This window comes from Dasypus novemcinctus, chromosome 5, assembly GCF_030445035.2.
Source record: "Dasypus novemcinctus isolate mDasNov1 chromosome 5, mDasNov1.1.hap2, whole genome shotgun sequence".
Taxonomy (NCBI): Eukaryota; Metazoa; Chordata; class Mammalia; order Cingulata; family Dasypodidae; genus Dasypus; species Dasypus novemcinctus.
In genome coordinates, this window is record NC_080677.1 from 150,260,558 (window position 1) to 150,281,235 (window position 20,678).

The following is a 20,678-nucleotide window of genomic DNA, read 5'->3' on the forward strand; positions in this document are numbered from 1 at the left end:
GGTCAAGGCCGTGTTTCCTAGTGTTTTTTCTCTAAATCTCAGCTTTCTGTCGATAGCTTTCCAGAAGATGATCCATGTCTAGAAGATCCTCCCAACCCAAGTCTGGAGATGCTGACTCGGACGAAGGCATGGGAGGAAAAGTGAACCGAGACTGAAGCAGGGTGTCCACACACTGTGCTCTAGTAGGCGTCTGTCACGGCTCCCTCTCTGGTGCAGGAGGTTTCTAGTAGTTGTCGCACTTGGGTGCACCGCTTAAGATCTACAGGACTAATGTCACTTCCTATTACTGCTCTTGTGAAGAACTGGTTTACTCAGCATCTATAAAACCATTTGATTTTTTTCTCAATTTATAACATTCAAAAAATGTAACAGGAAGGCAGGTGTTACTTGTTCTGCATGTATGCTTATGTGTATGTCTCTATACATATTTTAAAATTCAAAGCTGTAGAATATGGTACCAGATGAGAGATTACCAAAAGCAATGGGAAAGGTTGAAATCATTCACTTCTCAAATTGTGCTCTTTGTGGCTCAGCTGAGAATGAAATAGCTCCAGAACAAGGGAAACCCAAGATGGAGATGCACCTGCCAAAGAAGAAGAGAAGGAGCTTGCAAGAGCCAGCCCCGTCTGGAAGACAGAGGCCTCAAGGTCTTCCTTAATGCCTCAAAGCATGGGAAGACCTACGTGATTCTGGCAGGATCGCCCACCTTGCCCTCCAAGTTGGTGTTAAACCCCAGTTAAAAAGTAAAACAAACAAAAACCCATTGGGATACATATTTATTCTCCCAATGACTTTGTCATTAGATTAACGTCAACAAATTGCATGGTTGTCTTCATCATTCATGACAAAAACTCTCCATTCAAAAACTACACTAAGACAATGTGTTCCTAAATAGCAGTCCAGCTTTAATTGTAGGGTATTGAATCACCTTGGAAACAAATTACAGTCACTACAATTTATCAATAGGTACTGTACTTTTTTGTTTGTTTTGGCAAACTTAGAACAGACCAGAGAACAAAATTTAAGTCTTCATCATCATGTAGAAAAAAAGAAAAGAAAACAAACCTAGAGCATCTATCTGTGTGTTTAAGTGATTCATACTGCAAAAGTAAAATTAAAATCTACACTTACAGCAGAGTTTTAAAAATCCTTAGTGCAAGAAACATAACCAAGTTAATACAGAATCAATGCTAATTAATATGGAAAATTTTCCTATACAGAGGTAGAGCCCAGTGCACAAGGCTAAAACGATATTCAATAGTCTAAACAAGACTGAGCCAGGTTTGACGGAATCCACTTGAAATTTTAAGTATCAGACTGTATGTACATACATACAATAAATAGACTATACAATTTTTTTAGGTAGTTTAATAAACTCCACAAAATAATAGCAGATGCATTGAAATATTTACATAATTCAAATTTCAAATCTCTCATTTCAAATAAAAGGGATAAAAATAAGACTTCTGCTATAAAGGCAGCAGAACCTCTTTCCTGAAACGGGTCAGTAAAATAAGAGACTTTATATAATAAGAGGAACTAATTTATGCTCGAGAGGTATTCATATTCTGCTAAGAAAATATGTCCCTTTGTAAGCTACATAGATCAGGGAATATAAAATGATAGTTTCTACATTTTTAGAGCTCTATTTAAAGTTCTAAACCCAACTCTTACTTGAAGAGAGAAACTGATTTTGGTACTCACACAGAGGCTATCAGCACAATTACAATGGGAAGATAATTAACTTTATATTTTGCTTGTCCACTTTTGAAATTTTAGGCCAGACTCAACTTAATGCTATTTCTGGCCCAAACAGTTATGTTTACAAGGCTACAAATTCCATTTACAACTGACCTGAAATTGTGGTTTTTGTATTAATGGTATTTCAACTTTTTGAGTCCCTTCCATTTCCAGGAAGGCATGTTTTGGAGATCAGACATATGATTTTAGGGTCCTCGAGACTTATTAATAGGAGATCCCAAAGTTTTCCAAGCTCAAATATGGATAAGGTGAAACACAGGCCATCTGGTGCCAATTGTCTCAGAGATAGTGGAAAAAGGGAAAAACCCAGAAACCTCTGTTACTGTGACCTAAGCTAGTATGCAAAGAAATGAAAGTATTATATGCTTTGATGACTCAGATTCTTAGACAATATCAAATTTACTCTTTGATATTATATCATTAATCCTTTTATATTACTTGATATAAAAATTCTTATCGAGCCCATAAGGAAATCAGGGAGAGTCAGAAAATGAAAAGGTACAGTAATAATTAATGAAGCAGAAACCTTCACAGTTTTTACTTTGTATAACTTCTCTAAGCACCCACAATGAAAAATGCAAGTCGAGTGGTTTTTTTTATTCAATCATTCTGTGAAAAATACCTCAGTAAATATTAACATTTTGCTGTCCAATGATCTTCCCACTGGAGCGCCCACCCACCCTTTTTTTTTTTTCATTTTAAATTCTTAAAAAATTTTTATACAAATAGACTAACTTTGATTTAAAGTAAACATATAAAAATTGAGAAGGATATTGCTTGCAACAATGGACATGAAAGTGGAATAAATGAACTGGGCTGCGTGTACAAAAAACGGCTCCCTACGCAATCATTCTGGCACATCTGGAAAAAAGGTCTCAACCAGGTGACACCCTCTGCTGCGCGCTGTTCCCTTCAGTCCTCAAGGTCTGACTCATTTTTTAGCTACAACTTCAGGTTAGGAAAAACAAAAAAGCGGCAAGGTAACAGGAAGGCACAAGCACCCGTGTGTTCTAGAATTTTCTTGGGGTGAAGGAGGAGGGAAAGGGATACTTTTGGTTCAGCACTACAGTCAAGTTATTTTTGCCATTGTTGAAGGGGGAGAAAAGGTATAAAATAAAGGTGTACAGAAACACAGCAAGTGCATCCTACTTGTCGAGGAAGAAAGCTCAGCAGACGCTCGCGGGAAGAGTGCGGAGAGAAACAACCAGTACTATTTATTTGGATGTCTGTGCCGTGGTGGGTACAAACGATTCATTCTCTGCTCTGTGGGACCCAAACCAAAACAGAATGAAAACAAACCAAGAACCCCCAAGCCCCAAAGGAGCGGCCAGAAGGAACGCAGGAAGTCTGACACAACGTCGGTCTCGCTGATCCAAATCGGCTGGGGTAAAACACGGCTGCTCGGTGTCTGGAACACTCGTCCAATGTGGTTCACCTACGGGGCACTTGCTCACTGTCGAGGCGGTGGACTTAAATGGCACAGCCACGGAAACCTTCCTCCCTGCCTCTACACTACTCTTCTTTCCCATTACTTCCTCCTTCAGGAGGAGCGTCAGTGTTTCCTCCACAAAGGAAAGGCCGTAAGTTACGATGGGGAGAGCCTGGAACGGATTTCCAGAATATTGATCTTGCGTCCCTCCAAACCTGGCTGCGTGGAGGCAGTTGTCGAGCGGCCTGATGGAGCAATGGATTAAAAAAAGGAAAGGAAGAAACAAAAACAAAGCCCACCCCAAGTCTTGTCTGTGCTCAAGCTGAAGGACGGGCGGGAGGGATGGAGACGGCCCTTCGCGAGGACGCCCGGCGTTAGGAGATGATGGCTGGAGACCACCTGGCCAGAGTCAGGTTGTCCGCGCTCGCCGACCGCTTCCTGGTGGATCTTCTCAAGTCCTTGTACTTGTCCTCGCAAAGGCGGGAGATGGCCTGAGGGCACGAGAGAGACAGATCAGGTCAGGGCGGGCCGTGGCCACTTCCTAGGCACCCGCTCATCAGGGGGACACTGACCTCCCCACGGGCCAGGGCGGTTTTGGGCACTGAGGAGACTTCATGAACACAGAAGGAAGGACAGACACAGTCCTTGTTTCTAAAGGGCTTATGATCTGATTGAGCAAAGAGCCTTGAGGCGGGAGGCGATTATAAGACAGTGGGGCCTGGTGCTGGCGCTGAGCTGTGTCCCCCCAGGAGAAAAGCTCAGCCCAAGCCCTGGTCCTGGAGGGTGGCCCACTAGGAAGCAGCCTCTCTGAAGATGCTAACAGTCAAGGGGGTGGGCCACTCCAACACGGCCAGTGTCCTCATGGGAGGGGATCGTGGACAGAGTGAGCCAGACAGAGGAGAAGGCGTGTGACGGAGGCAGAGCCTGAGCTGTGCCATAGCCAGGGAACCTCAGGGATGGCCAGCCACGCCAGAACCTGTGGACGGCGGAGGCGACGTGGCCCTGCTGGCACCTGGACTTCAGATTCCAGCCCCAGAAATGTGTGACAACACATTCTGTGTTGTAAGCCAACCCCTGGGGGGTGTGCGTCCTGAAGACCTGCAAGTCATCTGTGAGTGGGGCCGTAAAGGCGCCGTCTCCTCGCAGGATGGCAGCAAGCTTGGAGGAGCCCAGTGCTGCGCCTGGCTGGGAGGGCAGGCGCGGGACGTGGCAGCCAGGGGCAGCTGCCGCCACATGGTGGCACTTAGCAAGAGCAGGACGTGGAGCCGAAAAGGATGGGAAGGAGGGAGGGTGAGAAGGGGCAGGGGGAGTCACAGAGACAAGGAAGGAGCCGTCAGCAACTGACAAGGCCAATGGGAACCCAGGCGGGCCCTGGCCAAGCTCACAGGCTGTGCGCTCAGCGCTGGACGAGTGCCCAAAGCAGGAGCTCTTGGGGCTCTCATCTGCGGTGAGGGTGGAAGAGCCCACTCACACCAGACGGGTGGTCCTAGTCAAGTACCCTGGCGTGGGGGTGGATGACCAAGAAGCCAAGAGGGAGCTGGGGGTGCGCCAGGGGCCAGGGAAACAGACTCGGCACACCCCTCTGACCAAGCCGGCTGAGAGATGCCCGCGTCTCAAGCCTGCACCGTGGCCTCCCTGGCCAGATCACGCTGCCACCCACCAGGACTGGGGAAATAATCCTTCTTGCAGCTGCTTTCCCTCTGCTCCCCAGAGCCAGAGTGATGCTTTAAACACGTGCCATCTCGTCACTCCCTGCACAGGGCCCGGCAATGGGCTCCTAAAACCCAGTGCCTTTCCAAGCCCACACGACTCCCCCACCCCATTCACCCCGGAACTCCTCTCCTCCCCCTGGCTCCAGCCACGCTGGCCCCTGCAGCTCCCGCCAGGTCAAACCCGCTCTTCCCTCAGCCAGGACTGCGCGCCCTCGACATCTGCATGGTGAGCTTCTGCCAACCGTGCCAAGTACCAGCTACCCAATGGGGGTACCTAATGCAGCACCCCCTTACCCTGCTGCCGGGGATGAACCACGCCCCCCACAAAGGATGCCCGCGCCCTGAGCCCAGGCACTGTGGGTGGGCTCCGCCTGTAAAGAGGACCTTGGTTCAGGTGGGGACTCAGTGGTGCACAGAAGCTTCGAAGAGCCCATTGAGATGAAGCCAAATTGACTCCAACGTGGCTGGAGTTCTGATAAGCAAAGGAAACTGGACATGGAAGTAGAAGCCAGAAGTCAGTGGAAATCAGAGGAACGGACACAAGGAGAGAGGTGGCCAGGTGACAAGGGACTCCTGGAGCACTACAGCCTCGGGAGGACGCCAGCCCTGCCCAGACCCCGATGTTGGACTTCCAGCTTCCAAAACCGAGAGACGACAAATTCATGTTGTTTAAGCCACCCCCCATGTCGCCCTGGTCACTGCTGCACCAGCAAACCAAGACACCTGCTCTACTGATTCTTCTTCTCCCCTCACCTTACGACACAGGAGCCAATTTATTAGGCTTATTGTCTGTCTCCTCCCATCAGCACATCAACTCCAAAAGGGCAGGGATCTCTGTTGTGCCCGAGACGGTGCCCAGAGTAAACATGTTGAACAGACACAGCAAGTCCCTGCCGAGACGGGTACGTCTTAGAGGTACAGACAGAACAGCATGTTAAACACAGGGCTGGGCCGCTGACGCTGTTTTGGGGCCGTGGAGGGGATCCTCCTGAGGGGCAAGGGCTTCAGAACCCAGCTTGGAGGGTGCTGCTTGAAGGAGGGGCAGGGAATTGCTGGGCGGGATGGGGCCTCCTAGGCAAAGAGGAGGAGCCCTGGCCCCTGGTCGGAGTGTGGGAGCTCAGGGCTTGGAGGAAGGACCCAGGAGGCAGCGAGGAACAGCAAGAGGAGGGCGGCTGGGGGTGAGCTGAGAGGCCCCCACACTGAGCTGGCCGGCTCAGGCGTCAGTCACCCTCCAGGCAAGAGCAACAGCTAACATCCGGTAAGGGCAAACGTTCGAAAATTCAGAACTGCGCTTTAGAAAAGCAATTCCAGGGGCAGCGTGGACGATGGACTGGAGGGGAGAGACAAGAGCAAGAGCACCAGTCAGGAACTACTTCAATCATCCAAGAGAGACGAATTCGGAGCAAAGCCAGGTGAAGATATGAAGCTGAGCTACCAAAGAACATGCTGTGATGAGGCCAAAGTCACACAGCTTAACCCCAAACCAGCTCTAAACCCAGACCAACCCAACAATGACTGGGCACTGGAAACAATATTTTGGGAAAAAAAAATGAAAGAAGAATCAAACCTCAGTGAATTCCCAATCATTAAGGTCATCTGGCACCTCCATCCTATAAAAATGCATGTTGGAAAATTTGACTTAGGCAGGTTTAAGATTTTTTTTAAAAAACCTATCTATAAGGAAATACAGGATTAAGGAATCATATGAAGTACAAAGTGATATTAAGACAATTAAAACTATGAAGTTGCACAAATCATAACCAACTAAATTAAATGACCAATTATAAATCTAGAGCAACTCGTCGGTAACAACATCTAGTGGGAGAAATTATCTTTGTCATTAAGTACTTTCATGGTACCCAGAAGATGCATCTGCAATGTTAGACATTTTAAAAAAAACACATTTTTAAAAGCATCTTACCTCAAGCTTGTGAGCTCTCTCCCTGCTAAGGGGCTCCAAGGGAAAGCTCAGGTTGTTTGCTTCTGCCAGAGAACGAAGATCAAAATAATACTTGGCATAAACACTGGAAGGAACATTGATGTTGAACTGGAGCAATTCAAGGAACTGTCGCTCCAGCTCATTCCTGCAAAGCAAGGACAAAAATAGCACACACTTAGCGCCCGGCCAAGGCTGCATGCCCACCAAGGCAGGCTGCCGGGGCCCAGGCTCCAGAAAACTGCCTCCACCCGGGAGGAGAGCGATCGAGTTAATTGCCTCGTTGGACACCAGAGTTTCAGTCTAACCACCAAAGTGTTATGAAAACAGCTGCCTATGTTCCGGTCTCTAACTCTCTGAGACAGCTTGATTTGCTTAACTCATATCACAGAGGCCATGTCCTTCAATGCCTGGTTTGTTTCTCTCAACATAAGGTCCTCAAGATTCACCCGTGTTATCCTGTGGTAGTACTGCATTCCTTCTTACAGCTGAGTAATATTCCATTTTAAGTATATACCACATTTTGTTTATCCATTCATCTGTTGATGGGCATTTGGGTTGATTCCAACTTTTGGCAATAGTGAATAATGGGAGAGAGTAAAAATCTATAATGTAAGCTATAATCCATGCTGTGTAACAGTGCTCCAAAATGTATTCATCAAATGCAATGAATGTACTAGACTAAGGAAAAACACTGTTGATGTGGGAGAAGTGGGGCGTGTGGGGAGTGAGGCATATGGGAACCTCTTAAACTTTTTAGTGTAACATTTTGGATGATCTATGTATCTTTAAAAAAAAAAAAAGATAATTAAAAAAAAAAAGAACAGAGTGGCTGCCCAGTGCCTGAAGGCTGAGGCCTGTTAATTGGGACGCTGGCCAGGAAGTGCTTCGGGCACTCAGCCTCACACAGGCAGGACGCCCTGCCGCCTGCTGCGGCTGATGAAGCCGTCAAGGGCTGTCAAGAGGATTCTACCGGGGCCCAGAGGCACAGCCTCTACTGCTGCGGCCTCCTTGGTGGCCCTTCTACACCTCCCGGGAAGAGAAGAGGAGCAGCGTGAGGAAGGGGGGGGGGGGGGCGTGCTCCCGCCTCTGAAGAATAAAAGCAGCAGAATCACCTCTTCATGGGAGAAGGGAGCTGGGGTGGGACCCCAGGATGTGCTTCCACCACGGTGCCAGGTGGCCCTGCTGGCCCCCAGGCCCCCTTAGGGGAGCCAGCAGCAGGGTGTCGACCCCCTGGCCAGCCACTTACAAGTGTCAAGACCAGCCACGTATTGCCATGACAGAGGCCACCGTGCAGCTTGTTAAAACCTATCCAAATGTGCGAACTAAGGGTCAAGCGTAATGTAAACCGTGGACCACGCTCAGCAGCCGCGCTTCAGTGTGTGCTCCTCAGTTGTAACGAATGCATCACACTTGAGAAAGACGTTGTTGGGGGGTGGGTGGGGGTAGAGTCCCTCGTATTTTCGATGTAACATTTATGTGATCTAAAGCACCTTTAAAAATTAAGAAAAAAGATTTAAGAACAACAAAAAAACCTAGCCATGGGTCGCCAGAATGCAGCAGCTGGCAATTTCTACTTTAAGACTTCCCCATGTTGGTTATTCTTATTTTTAATTGGTTTCTCGATAGTTCCTAGCTCTAGAAAGCGGGGGGAGAGGGGGGAGGCTTGGGTGACAGGATCTGTGGGTGGCACCCACTGGACAGCTCTGACGGCTTCACGTGCTCCCCCGCGCACGGCTATCGAGGCCGACTCTGGTGGGGAGCTGTGCAGCGAAGGCATGTGCGTGTGTGTGCGCGACAGCTGAGTCACCCCAAGCGCTTCCCGGTGATCGTCCCAGTTATCCAGGCCTCCTCCCTCGGGGTGGGCCTCCCCGGAAGCCTTCTGCAACACCCTTCCCACAGCACAGCACCCAATCTTCGATTTCCCAGGCTTTCTATCAGGCCATCCTGCCGCTGCTGAGTCAGGCAGCGTCCCCTACTCCTGTCTTGGTGCCAGGAACCGTGGCTTACCTGACTTGACCTGCCCAGCCCCACACCTGCCTGACCCATAGCTGACGCTCAACTGTCCCTCTCACCGAGCGGAGGAGCGCACTCGGGCTGGGAGGGGGTCCTAGGGGGCTTCCCACAGAGGAGAGGGCTGAGCTGGTGGGAGGCGCGGGGCAGGTGGGGGCATTTCTGGCACAGTGACCATGTCAAAACACCCCTAGCTCCACAGCAGGGGGCAGGACACGCTGGCTACCACGTCCACGTGGAGGGCGAGTGCTAACAAGCCCTGTCACAAGGGCGGTGGGGCCCCCATGGCTGCGCCCCCACTCCTGATGCCGATACCAGCCTGTGGATTCCAAGCAGACAGACTCCACTGCGCCCCTGCAACTACTCGCGGCATCTGCGCTCACCCTGGGCTTTCCGGGTCCCCAACATAGGTGGGGTCATCCTGCACGCCCGTCCCGGTGACCTGCCTCCCTGAACTGCAGAGACCAGTGACTGCAGGGACAACGGGGCAGAGCAAAGTGGAGGCGGGCAGGAAGGCTGGGGTGTGAGAGGCAGGCGCTGGGGGACACGAGCGCCGAGACCCTCCCGCGCAGAGGAGCATGCCTCTCGGCGGCCCAGGGCTTCGCTGCCAACACCGAGTCATGGTCAGTGTTTGTATGAATATTAGGTCATATTCAGACTAAAACGTTTAATGTGGTCTTGAGCTGGGCACTGAGTACAAAGAGCACAACTTGTTTGCTGATGTTTCCAAAGAATCTAATGAAAGGAGTAAACAGGCTCCAAATGCATGTCTTGTGCAAAATTTGGTATTTTCAAGGAATTTCAATTGCTTAATTTGGGATGACTTTTACTTTGACTTATTTATGCCCCATTAAAATGAGGTTTAATAGAGATCATTCTGTGAAATGCTGGAACTCAGATAAGATTTTAATAAAACTAGAAAGTATAAAAAATATGGCTAAACCCACATGTACCAAATGGGTGACGAGCTCTCCCAGGTGGGAATGAGAGCTGCCTATGCGCGGATCGCCACCTAGTGGCCAAAGACTGTCACCGCAATGCTTTATTCTCCCAATGTCAAGAGGAAAAGCTTGCTTTTCAAATGTTGTAAGAGAATTAAGACTATCACTGTGCCTCCTAAAGACCACGAGCAGACACAGTGAGCAGACAGATGAGGGAGCAACCTGGGGAGGGGAGGGAGGGACCTGGTCTGCTAACATGGCCCCAAATGGTATATAGTCACAAATGACCCCTGTTGAAGGTATACACTAGAAACAAAATCAAGATGATGCCGTTTTTTGAAAAAAATAGTGGCATTTTCTCAGGGTTCCTTGGGAAAAATAATAGCTTTTTTCCTAGTGCATCCAGAAGCCCTCAGCAATAGGCTTGGGTTTCTTTAATGTTTCTGTTTAAGATTCAGGAAAAAGATGGATTTAAGAGCTGCTGTGCTTTCACAGGATTTAGAAAATAAAAATTCTTTACAAAAGGCACATGTAACAGTTTGATGTGTCAGGGGTGGAGGTGTCATTAGAAAGCTAACACTGATTCAGAGATAAATTTACTGCCCTCATTTGTATAATGATGAGAAAAGAAAATGAAATAATTTTAGTGCAAGACCTTTTAAGAAATATATTCAATTAGCAAACAAAAAATATATTTCTGAAGTACCTGTTACATCAGATTAACGTGATAAAGAACCCCAACCAAACTGGTACAACCTAGAAACTTGCAAACTGAACTACAAAGTGGAGAAAAGAGGTGCTTTCATCATCTAATATCCTGTTTGCTTTTCCAGAAAACGGAGTTCACTCCAAAACCCAGGTCCCCGGCATCTGTTTCCCCAGCGGCACTAGACCACAAATGGATGGGCGAGGTTTCCCTGTCACCTCCTTCTCCTAATTCCTCAGTCTACCTATGAAAAAGGCTAACACCCACTTGCCTTACAGAATGAACACAAAACAAAAATAACAAATCCCAAAGTGTAAATTTTTCACTCCACGTTTGTTGATAAAAGCAACCACCACATCCCATCGCCCCCTTTCCGGTCGACAGCAACTGCCCTGGTGCTCCGGCCTGCGAGGCTTGCGTCTCCCTGATGGGGAAAATGCTTTCCCACGCCTAGCTCAGCCCCAATGTCAAGGCTGATCAGCCTCGGTGAACATTGCTGGCCCAGCCCGCTGTCGGGACTTTTCTAGCTTAAGGGTGCCCAAGGACACGTTTCCTAAAGAGCATTCTTCGAGCTGCTTCTACAGGCTGCATGCCCACAGGATCTGCTGCCTCCCATCCTAGAATCCCAGGGGGTTCAAAGGCACACTGCGGAAACTCCACGGCAAGTCCCTGGGATTGCTGAATGACTTCTGAGCTGGAGAATAACCTGGGGTCAGAATTATTAGGAAGGTTGTGTCGAGATGCCAGCGCAGGAAGGCCAGAGAAAGAAGTGCACATCTCAAAGGGCACCAAAACCAAAATTTAGAACTCTCTTCCATTCTGAAATTTATCAGTCCTCTCCCTCCCACGCAGCTCGAAGGGAGAGGGCAGGTTGTTGCTTCTGGCAGAAAATGAAGAATACTTAATGGCATGAGTTAACGTGCACTGCTAAATGACAAAACCAAGTTTATAAAAAGCATGTACAATGTGGGCCTAATTTTGCACAAGTAAAATATTATGTAAACACTGGGAAGTTATATCAAAATGTTAGCAATTATTCTCTCTGGGTAATTTTTACCTCCTCCTCTGTTTTTTGACAGCTTTTCCATAGTGAATAAGTTTTCTTTTTGTAGTAAAAAAAAAAAAAAAGTTGATTGACAAGTACAGCCACTCACTGCCCGACCTGATGGTGCAGACATTCAACAGAGCAGCCCTCAGCAGGGCTGAGCGATTCTCAGCAGTCAGGACACCTGTCCTTCCCACAGGCCTGGGAGCCCACCCTTGGTCCCAAGCCGCTGGCTCTGTGTACATTTAGGAGGCAGGGCAGGGGGGATTCTAAGACGCTGGGGGCTTCCAGCATGCCAAGAATGATACAGAGTGGCATGCAGCTGCCCCCTTCTGGGGCAGGCCATGGCAGGCCGTGGGTGGACCCAGTTGCTCATTTAATACCTGTACGGGGAAGCAGCGGTCCAGACATCCCGCCCCCTCCTCTCTCAGGCCAGCCTCAACAGGTATGTCTGGCCGTGCAGGTGCCCAGCCGCAGGGGACCTGCTCAAGCCTGCAGTGTGGACACATCTGTGCCATCCGGGGTGGAAGGGTCCCCTCAGGTGCTTCCAATTAGGATGCTGCAAAGCAGGCGTGCTGGCCCAGGTCAATTTTTAAGCTCTGTGGGGAAACTTGCACTCCACTGCCCGTGGTGCATCTGTCTCCACCTGGAGCTCCTAGCTTCCGACGACGCTCACGCTGCCCCTCTCCCCATAAAGGCGTTCTGTGGGTGCACTCTTCCTTTCCTCGGCCATCCAGCCGCATGCTGCGCACTCACACTGGACCGAAGATGTACACTGAAGATTCTTCTGGGGGCTCTCAGGGTTTCCCCGGAAAAGACACGACCGCAGACGTGTCCTCAACACTCCAGCAGCCAGCCCACGACTGTGCTGATGCTGCACCATCCTCAGAGCCTCTGGCCACCTCCAGCTCCGCAAACCGCCATGGCTGGAGTTCAGTCCTTCTCTGTGAACTGTACCCCGTTTCTGTTCTGGGCCTTGGGGCTCTGGCCTCCTGGGCAGGAGATGCACCCCCTGCAGACACATGGACCCCGAGGGCCAGGCACACAGCGCTGGGGGAATGGACTTTAGATTCCGACCTGCTCGTTTCCCTCCTAAACCAGCGGCCAAGCATGTGCTGCACCTGCAGGCTCTCCTTCGGGCATCTCCCTTCCCAGGTCCCTTCTCCGGCTCCAGCCAGGAAGGGAAGCCCCAGAGCAGCCTCGGGCTCACTGCCCAGAGTGGGAAGACCCCGGGGGGCTAAACCCAGGGATGGAGGCAAGAGCACGTGCTCAGAAAGCGAAGTGCTCCAACAGCAGCTCATTCCTCAGTGTTGTCCAACTCCAGTGAGGTTTTTCATTTTTAAAATACTGCAATTTAAAATACACTGCAAAGGACATTCTTTGAAACTGCTGAAACTTTAAACTTATGATGAAAATTGTTTATGTGTCATTTTGAAAGTGTGGTGGGGATGCAAAATTTTCCAAAATTCTTCTAGGAGCGGGCAAGCTAACGTCTGTCACGACCTCTGCTGCCCGTGGCTACCTGGCTTCTACCTCTCCACAGGTGAGGAGATGCGTCTGACCTGAATCCCTTGCACAACCAGGAATTTTAAGCATATGGTGCAAAGACATCCTCTCTGGCTAACATCTGGTACTAAGAAGAACCTTCTGCTTCCTTCTTTCCTCTGGCAGGGTAAAGTTTTATACATTTCCTCCTCAAATTTGCATATATGTAATTGTTTAATCAATTTTTTCTTAGGAGAAAGTACAGTGTTTTATAGGATTTTAATACCTATTAATAGAAAAACACCGCATTATAAAGAGTACAGCAATTCTCAAAGCCATCGGTGCCTTTATTTCTTTGAACACGCAGCACTCAGGCTGGCAGGGTTCCTACTTGGCCTGAGGCAGGGCCTTCACTCTCGAGGGCTTGGAAAGGAGACAAGGAGAAAGTGAAGTAAGTCGCTGCAACGCGTCCCCACCAACGTGCTTCTTTACCAAGCCGACCTGTTCTTCAGCTGGACCAAGCCCAGCAGCTAGCAAGGAACTAGGGCATGACTCCAGAGTTTCTTCAGTAAAACCACCAGGAAATTCCACTCTCCTGAGTTTATAATCTGACCTTTCAAGAAAAAAATTTTCCCATAATAAGCTCATCCTCTGCCCAGGCACCTGGAGGCATCCGTCCGTCCTAAGCCACATGGATTCCCAGGGCGGGGCCAGTGGCTCACACCACCGATGGGGCAGGCAGGTCTCGATGGTGTCCAAGAAAGGCACAAACACCAGGCTAATACAATTTATCATGTTTTTCTTTGGACAAAACATGGACTAGAACTTTTGCATACACACTGACTACAATTATACTCTCCATATTGCTGGCTCTTTCAAAATATTAATGAGCAAAGCAGCCTCATTCAATATGTACATTGCACTTGAAAATAAGATCTGTAACTGCATTACAAGGGGTTTAGCTGTAACTGCTCAAGGTATAGACTGCCTGCTGAAAAAAATATTTAAAATATCATTATCAAGGCAATTCTGAATCTTAAGCATAGTTTCAGCTGAATGGACTTTGGCCAAATTTTCTACCTCCTTTGAGTGGAAAAAGACTTGCCTTTCAACAACAACAAAAAGATTTTCTTGTTTTAAACATTAGATACATGGAACAATTTTATCTTTGATTACTTAGAAGAAGAGAAACAAAACTTCTGGCGTTGTTACTTACTAGCCAAGCGGCCTGGGCATCTGTAAAGTGGGAATGGTAACCAAACTGCCTCAGGATCAGCTACAAGCATTCAGTGACTTAGTACACACACAAAACATGCCTCTTGGGCGTAACATACAGAAAATGCTTAACGAATGATAGCTGCCATTACGGCATTAGTATTGTTATTATCATATTCCTGGTGACTTCTGTTTTTTTCCTAAAACTTGATCATTTAAACCTTCAGTAAAGAAAACCCAGCACCCAGGACTCCAAAGCCCCTTTCATTAGGGAGAGAATAACAAATGAAGGCCCATCTCAGGCATTCAGGTACAGCCTCTTGCTGGAGAGCCTGTGCACAGCACACACACACATACACGGTTTTCTCCTCTGCCCTCCAGGACAGTGTCAGTGCTGCAAGAAAGGGGACCCTCCTTAACCGGCTGGGACATGCTTCCCCACTTGCTGGTCGGGGCCTTACTCACAGCCTCCAGGCCTGGAAAGCGTAACAAGTAGAAAGCACAGGCGTGCAGGGATGTTCAGAGACTAAAAGGACACATGCCTGAAATGCACAATGGGTGACTATTTTATAAACACTTCTCCAAGGTTTTAAGTATACTAAGAGGATCTTCTGGTTGAGCCTAGGTTTACATGAAAATTCGGTTTTGCCAGAATATCCAATTTTCCCGGCATTGGTGAATTAAACCTTGCAGATTAATCTCCTTCTTACCCCTAATACACTTCAGACTTCATTTTCCTCTTTTCTCTCATTTTAACGCTCTTATGGCATCTATACTTTGCATTTGTATTTCACTTCCTTTTGGAAATAGTCGGGATATAAATGATAAAAAGATTTGAGAACCTATGTCTGACTCTAGCAAGTATTTTCTTCTTTTGACTTTAATGGATACAATCACTCAGGTAAGTTCTCGTGGATGAGAGCACCACCACCCACTGCCGGTCACCAGTAGGGTATGATGTACCCACCACGACACAAATGAAAAGGGGCCATCATGACGTAAATTCCCACGGCAGATAATTCCAGCATCAATGACAGAAAGGAGCCAAAGAAAGAATAACCCCTAATGAAGAAAACAAGTCAGCATTTCTTAAGACCTTACACCCATATCTCCATTTCTTTTACAGTCTGAATGATGACTTTAGTAGCTGTTTTCACTTTAAAATATGATTAAGAATTTTATTTTTCTTACTGTATAGTTTTTTTAAAATTTTCTTTTAAATGTTACATTAAAAAAATACGAGGTCCCCATATACGCCCCACCCACCCTTGCCACCCCTCCCCCATCAACAACCTCTTCCATCATCGTGGCACACCCACTGCACCTGGCAAATACGTTCTGTCGAACTGCTGCAGCACATGGACAGTAGTCCAAAGACTTCTTCATACTTTTCTTACATCATAGTAAAGAATTACAAAGAAAAGAGGTTTATTGGTCTTCCCTATGTAGCAGGAATAAGCTGTGCAACAAAAGACCTAAGAGTACAAAAGGGTGCTTCAAGGGGTACCATAAAAGTCTGGAGCCCAGTGAATCAGTAAGCAGATGCACGAGGGCCCAAGGCTAGTGGAGAATCCAGAATCAACGTGCCCTGAGCCTGCGGCCCAGGGACCCCACAGCAGGAGTCACGGGTGCTGCCAATTCCCTACGGCACCAGGATCTGGGACGGGACATGAAGGGAATGGGCTAAGCCCAAAGCTTCCTCAAGGTTCATTCCAGAACCGAGCCACACGAAAAGAATAAGAAAAGTTATAACAAATAGTGTCACAAGTGTCTAGAAGCCCGGACAGTTTCCTGAATGAGTGTTTTTCTAAAACAACTCCTTCTTCCCAGGTGGTTCTGACCCCACTTGCTGTGACCCCAGACCCTAGATCCAGAAGGGGTTCTCCGGGGCTGCCCCCCCTGGTTGGCCAATCCTACTAGCAATCCTCGTCGAGGAATCCCACCCAGCACCACCCTGCCAGCTGTGGGGGTAGGCAGGCCAGGCACAGAGCCAGGGTGCGGCGCTGCACCCAGCCCGGAGACGGATGGGGCAGCTACTGAAAGCTACACCACCAGAGAACCACCCAGGGACAAAAGGCCGGCTGTAAGCAACTGACCCGGCAAAACGTGACAAAGCCGTGAAAAGTCTCTCTATGAAACTAAACAGAGCCAGTCTCATTTTAGCTCTTCTGCACTGGGGGAGGCTTGTTGCTGGGAGGTCTCCTGACTCTGTGCTATGGGGCACAGAGAGATAAGGAGGCCGGTGACCCCTTAGTGGGTGACAGTGGCTGAAGCAGCTCCTTTGGGCAGCACTGGGGTGACCCCTTGGTGGGTGAAAGTGGCTGAAGCAGCTCCTTTGGGCAGCACTGGCCTATACTTCCTAAGAAGGGGAGAGGGCTGAGCGTCTTCAGTAAGCCCCTTTCACAAATCCATAAAGTACCAGCACCTGGTCACGGTCCTCAGTGAAGAGAAAGAAAAGGAGATGGGGCACATAGCATTGCACAAACGCGTCCCAGTCCTGCCAGCTCCCTATCAACAGCACATGCGATTTATTCGTTCCCTACAATGCAGACCGTTCAAAAAGGGACGTGACTTCCCCTACTCGTTCTCACAGAGACCTTAAGCAATCTGTCTCCACTTACATGTCTTCAACCGTGATATCTTTCAGGATTTGGCAGTAATCCACATTCCAGACTGCCTGGTCGTCCCACACCTTGGAGGCCAGCAGGATCGCCCCGAGGACAATTCGCTTCCAGTTGGCCGGACAAATATCTATTTCTGCGTACGTTAAGAGCCTTTCAAGGTATACCTGCAAGATGGGAAAATAAATGCCAGCCTAATTACTTGAGTTGTTCTTTCTTACAAACCAGCAGACATAAAGACGTTCTAACATTGCCTAAGTCCAGTTCACCAGCCTTTCAACAAGGATGTATTTACTCACCATATTTATTTTTAAAAAGCCGAAAGGCTCATCAAGTCTGATCCAAAGTTAAAGGGGAGACCCAGTGCCCTGACAGTGGGGATGTAGCCTGCTCTGAAAAGACTCTGTGGCCACGAGCAAACTCTAAGAACCACGGGTTATTTTCTCACTCTATCACTGATGACCTAGCAACACACATGCAACAAGCAGCAAAAGGTCCAAAGCGAGAACAAAAAACAGGAAGGGGAAAAACTAATTTTTTTGTGTCGCTACATGTTTTTATTTTTTCTTTTTCTTTTGAGATAATTGTAGACATACATAAAATTCTTGATAAACCTATTTTTAAATAGTTAAACTGAAATAATTTCAGCCAAAGTTGGAAAATGAAACAAAACAGTACAGCGTTTTTAAATTGGCATAGCATAGTTTGAAGACAAATATCTTGAAATAGCAAAGCCCACTGCTTAAGCTGGGTCACAAGGTAAGAAGGCCTTCTAAAGATTTTCTTCATGAAAACCTGTTTCTTAGTATTTTTTTATCCATCCCTGAACCATGAAATTGTTATTGTGAATTGTTTTCTCAAATATAAAGTGAAATTACTGCATGAGCAAGAAACAAGGGAAATTAAATAGACTTAATGGATCCAGTCTTAAATGTTACAAAATACACAAATAAAGCACTGATTCTATTCAGGTAAATAATACCTATGTCCATAAATGGAACAAGAAGGTTCTTTACCAGGAGAGGTTTTGGGGAGGAGGCTGCATCTTAGGCAGCTCTCAAGAAAGAGAGTAATTAACATTAACATTGATTGGGAGGGGTGGTTAGACGATGTGTATCTGTGCTGGCAGCTGCTACAGGCAACGCTTGCCCTTTCCCATGCCCAGATGGCTTTCAAAGCACATGGCCTTTAGGAACCCACATAATCCTCGCAAAGAACCTATGGCGAGTGAACAGTCTCGAGATTCCCATTTTGCAGAGGTGAGAACTAGGTCACAGAGGTTCCGCAACTCGCCCAAGGAGGTGACTAGTAAACAGCAAAGCCAAAATTGAGGCTCCAACCTGAGAGCAGGCTGTGCTCCAGAATGGGGTTCTCAGGTTCGGTACACTGGAGGACTGCTGGAGGCAGTAAGCCCAGGCAGGGCACCCGTCTCTGCAGCTGCAGAGTAAAGAATAAACTGGAAGACACCAGTGGCGGGATGAGTGAAGCAGCACCTGACAGGACAGAGTCTGAGCTAGGGACACGGTGGTGGAGACAGGTGGGCACAGCCAGGGATTCTCAGCAGGGGGCAGCAACAACCACCGCAGATGGGTCAGCGGTGGAAGACTCCTGGGCTGCAGGCGTGTGAGCCCAGTGGAGGAGGACCCCTGGGGCAGGCAACACCAGGGAGGGAGAGGCAGGGGAAGAGAACTATGGGTTTGGAACACGGTATGCCTGAGACGTGCCAGGCAGTTGGAGCTCAAAGTTCCTGGCACTGAGAAGGAGCAGTAAGAGTCTGCAGCATCCAAACAGAATAAAGCCCTGGCAGGGGTCCCACTGCAGGGAGCACTTGAACGAGTGAGAAAAGAAAGAAAACCAAGTGTTTTATGGCAAGTCTCAGATGTCAGGTGCTCCCCAGAACAAATCAGGGTGACTGAGCTGCACTCAAGATAAAGGACAAATGAGAAGAAATTACTAATGTGTTTCAAATCCTAGAGACAAAAGAGCTAACAAACCTCGATTAGGGGCCCTACATTTTCTGAAAAGCTAGGAAGCGGATAATCCTAGCAGGAAAGGCAACTTTGACTTTCCCCCAGGATTAGTTTGGGTGACTGTCCCCCTTGGTCCCATGGCATCCAATATGCCCCATCAGCGCGTCTCTCTCACGATAGCCTGCCTTCTTACCTGTGCCCCTCCCTAGTAAGCCATAAGTGCCCCGAGGACAAGGACCTTGTCTGGTCCCACTGTGTGCCCACCATCTGGCACAGTGCCGGGACAGAGCAGGCCCACCCCAGTGCTTGTTTGATGGACACATGACCCGGCAGCGACCAAGGAAGGAGGCCATCCACAGAGATCCCGCGAGCAGCGTGGACTGTAGCTGCAAGAAGGGGATTCCAGTGCAAGGGACGTTCCTCCAGGCCTACTGTAGGGATCAGGACAGTAAAATGTCCACAACAGGGGCACTCGGGAAGGAGAGGAAGTACATTCACAAAGGGAGTGTGGATTAAAAGGTGAAACAGCACTGCCTGTGAGGCAGGTGCAGTGGGGAGCTGACGGTCAGGAGACGAGGTTCTAGCAGAAAAAGATAACCCACTCTTCTCCTGTGCCAAGCACAGAAAGTCAGAAAGGCCTTCAAGCAAGCACCTGGAGGCCATGAAGCCGTGTCCCAGGGCACCCTAAGGACCTCTGGGGGGGTTCTAAATCCTTTCACTTAACAGTGTTGGCATCTGGCTGTGATGACTCCTGCCGAAGAAGACCAGGTCACCAAACAAGCATCACTGAACAGATATCGATACACTGTTCAATTTTTGGAGATTTTAGTTTTTAATGGCATTTATGATATTAAATTTGAAAAATAGCTACTGTTTTAGATCCTGATTTTGAGTGGTATGAAAATCTTCACTCTTCAAGGGAAGATCCAACAAGACCAAGGGGAATTTCCGCTGGACACTGCAGTGTATTTTACAGAGAGAGAGACAGTGAGCTCATCCCATTGGTCCATGGAGGAGAAAGTTACATTATGTGCAATAAAATTGTAAGAAGAGGAGAAAACTTAAACTGGATTTAAGCCTCCAGATTTTTAAAGCCATCACCCACCATCCTTAAGTTTCCGCTCCTTTGTATGTATGACCTATGGAAGACTCTCCAAGCACCCCACTGAAATCGATTCTCGCTGGCTCAGTGTGAAAAGGTAACTACTCGATTTTCTTCTGACTTACTTAAAATACCTTAGTTGACAGATATTAATGCACTAGAAGATATTTAAGATAAAATTCAATGTATGAAATAAAGAGCAACAGGCCATCTACTACATCTGGTTATTCCACTAGGGCCAAATCAGACATCATTATACAACCCATTACCAGGTTAGGCAGTAGTTATGTTGGAATATAAGGCATTCATAATAAGCTCTGTTTAATAGCATGTAATTTAGCAGAACTTGCCAGCAAAGCTATATCATCACGGGTCAGTTGCAATTTCTTTAGTAAACTCCCACTTGGGTAGTTTTAATTCTCTGTAAAGTGAAATAACATACAATTGTTTCATCTAAAGAATATCCCTAGACCACTGCTGATTTTGAGGATGCTCTTGCTCAATTAAACTTACAGATTTAAATTCATGAGAAGAAAACTATCCTAAGGAGTCTCTAGAAAATACGGATTAGTGAGCAATTACAAGGTTGGAAAAAATATTCAGTTGATTGCACATAAAACTGTTAAAAGACATGGAGGATAAAATCAAATACAAACTCATGGAATCAAGGATAAATGTAAACAAAATCCAGATGTTACTGAAATTATTCTAATTCAATTTTAAAGATTAGTGCTAGGTCAAT

General features: G+C 47.7%; 1 protein-coding gene across 2 annotated transcripts in view; it reads right to left on the bottom strand.

The window, feature by feature from the left end:
• Positions 1-884: 884 nt before the first annotated feature.
• Positions 885-20,678, bottom strand: part of CCNY (cyclin Y) — a 228,249-nt gene continuing 208,455 nt past the window's right edge. For both annotated transcript variants that reach the window (XM_058297671.2, XM_004476104.5), the window contains 3 exons: positions 16,865-17,031; positions 6,824-6,986; positions 885-3,681 (listed from right to left, as the gene is read on the bottom strand). In XM_058297671.2, the coding sequence (XP_058153654.1) occupies positions 3,565-3,681; positions 6,824-6,986; positions 16,865-17,031 (447 nt within the window). In that variant the 3' untranslated portion in view covers positions 885-3,564. The remainder of the gene's footprint in view (positions 3,682-6,823; positions 6,987-16,864; positions 17,032-20,678) is intronic.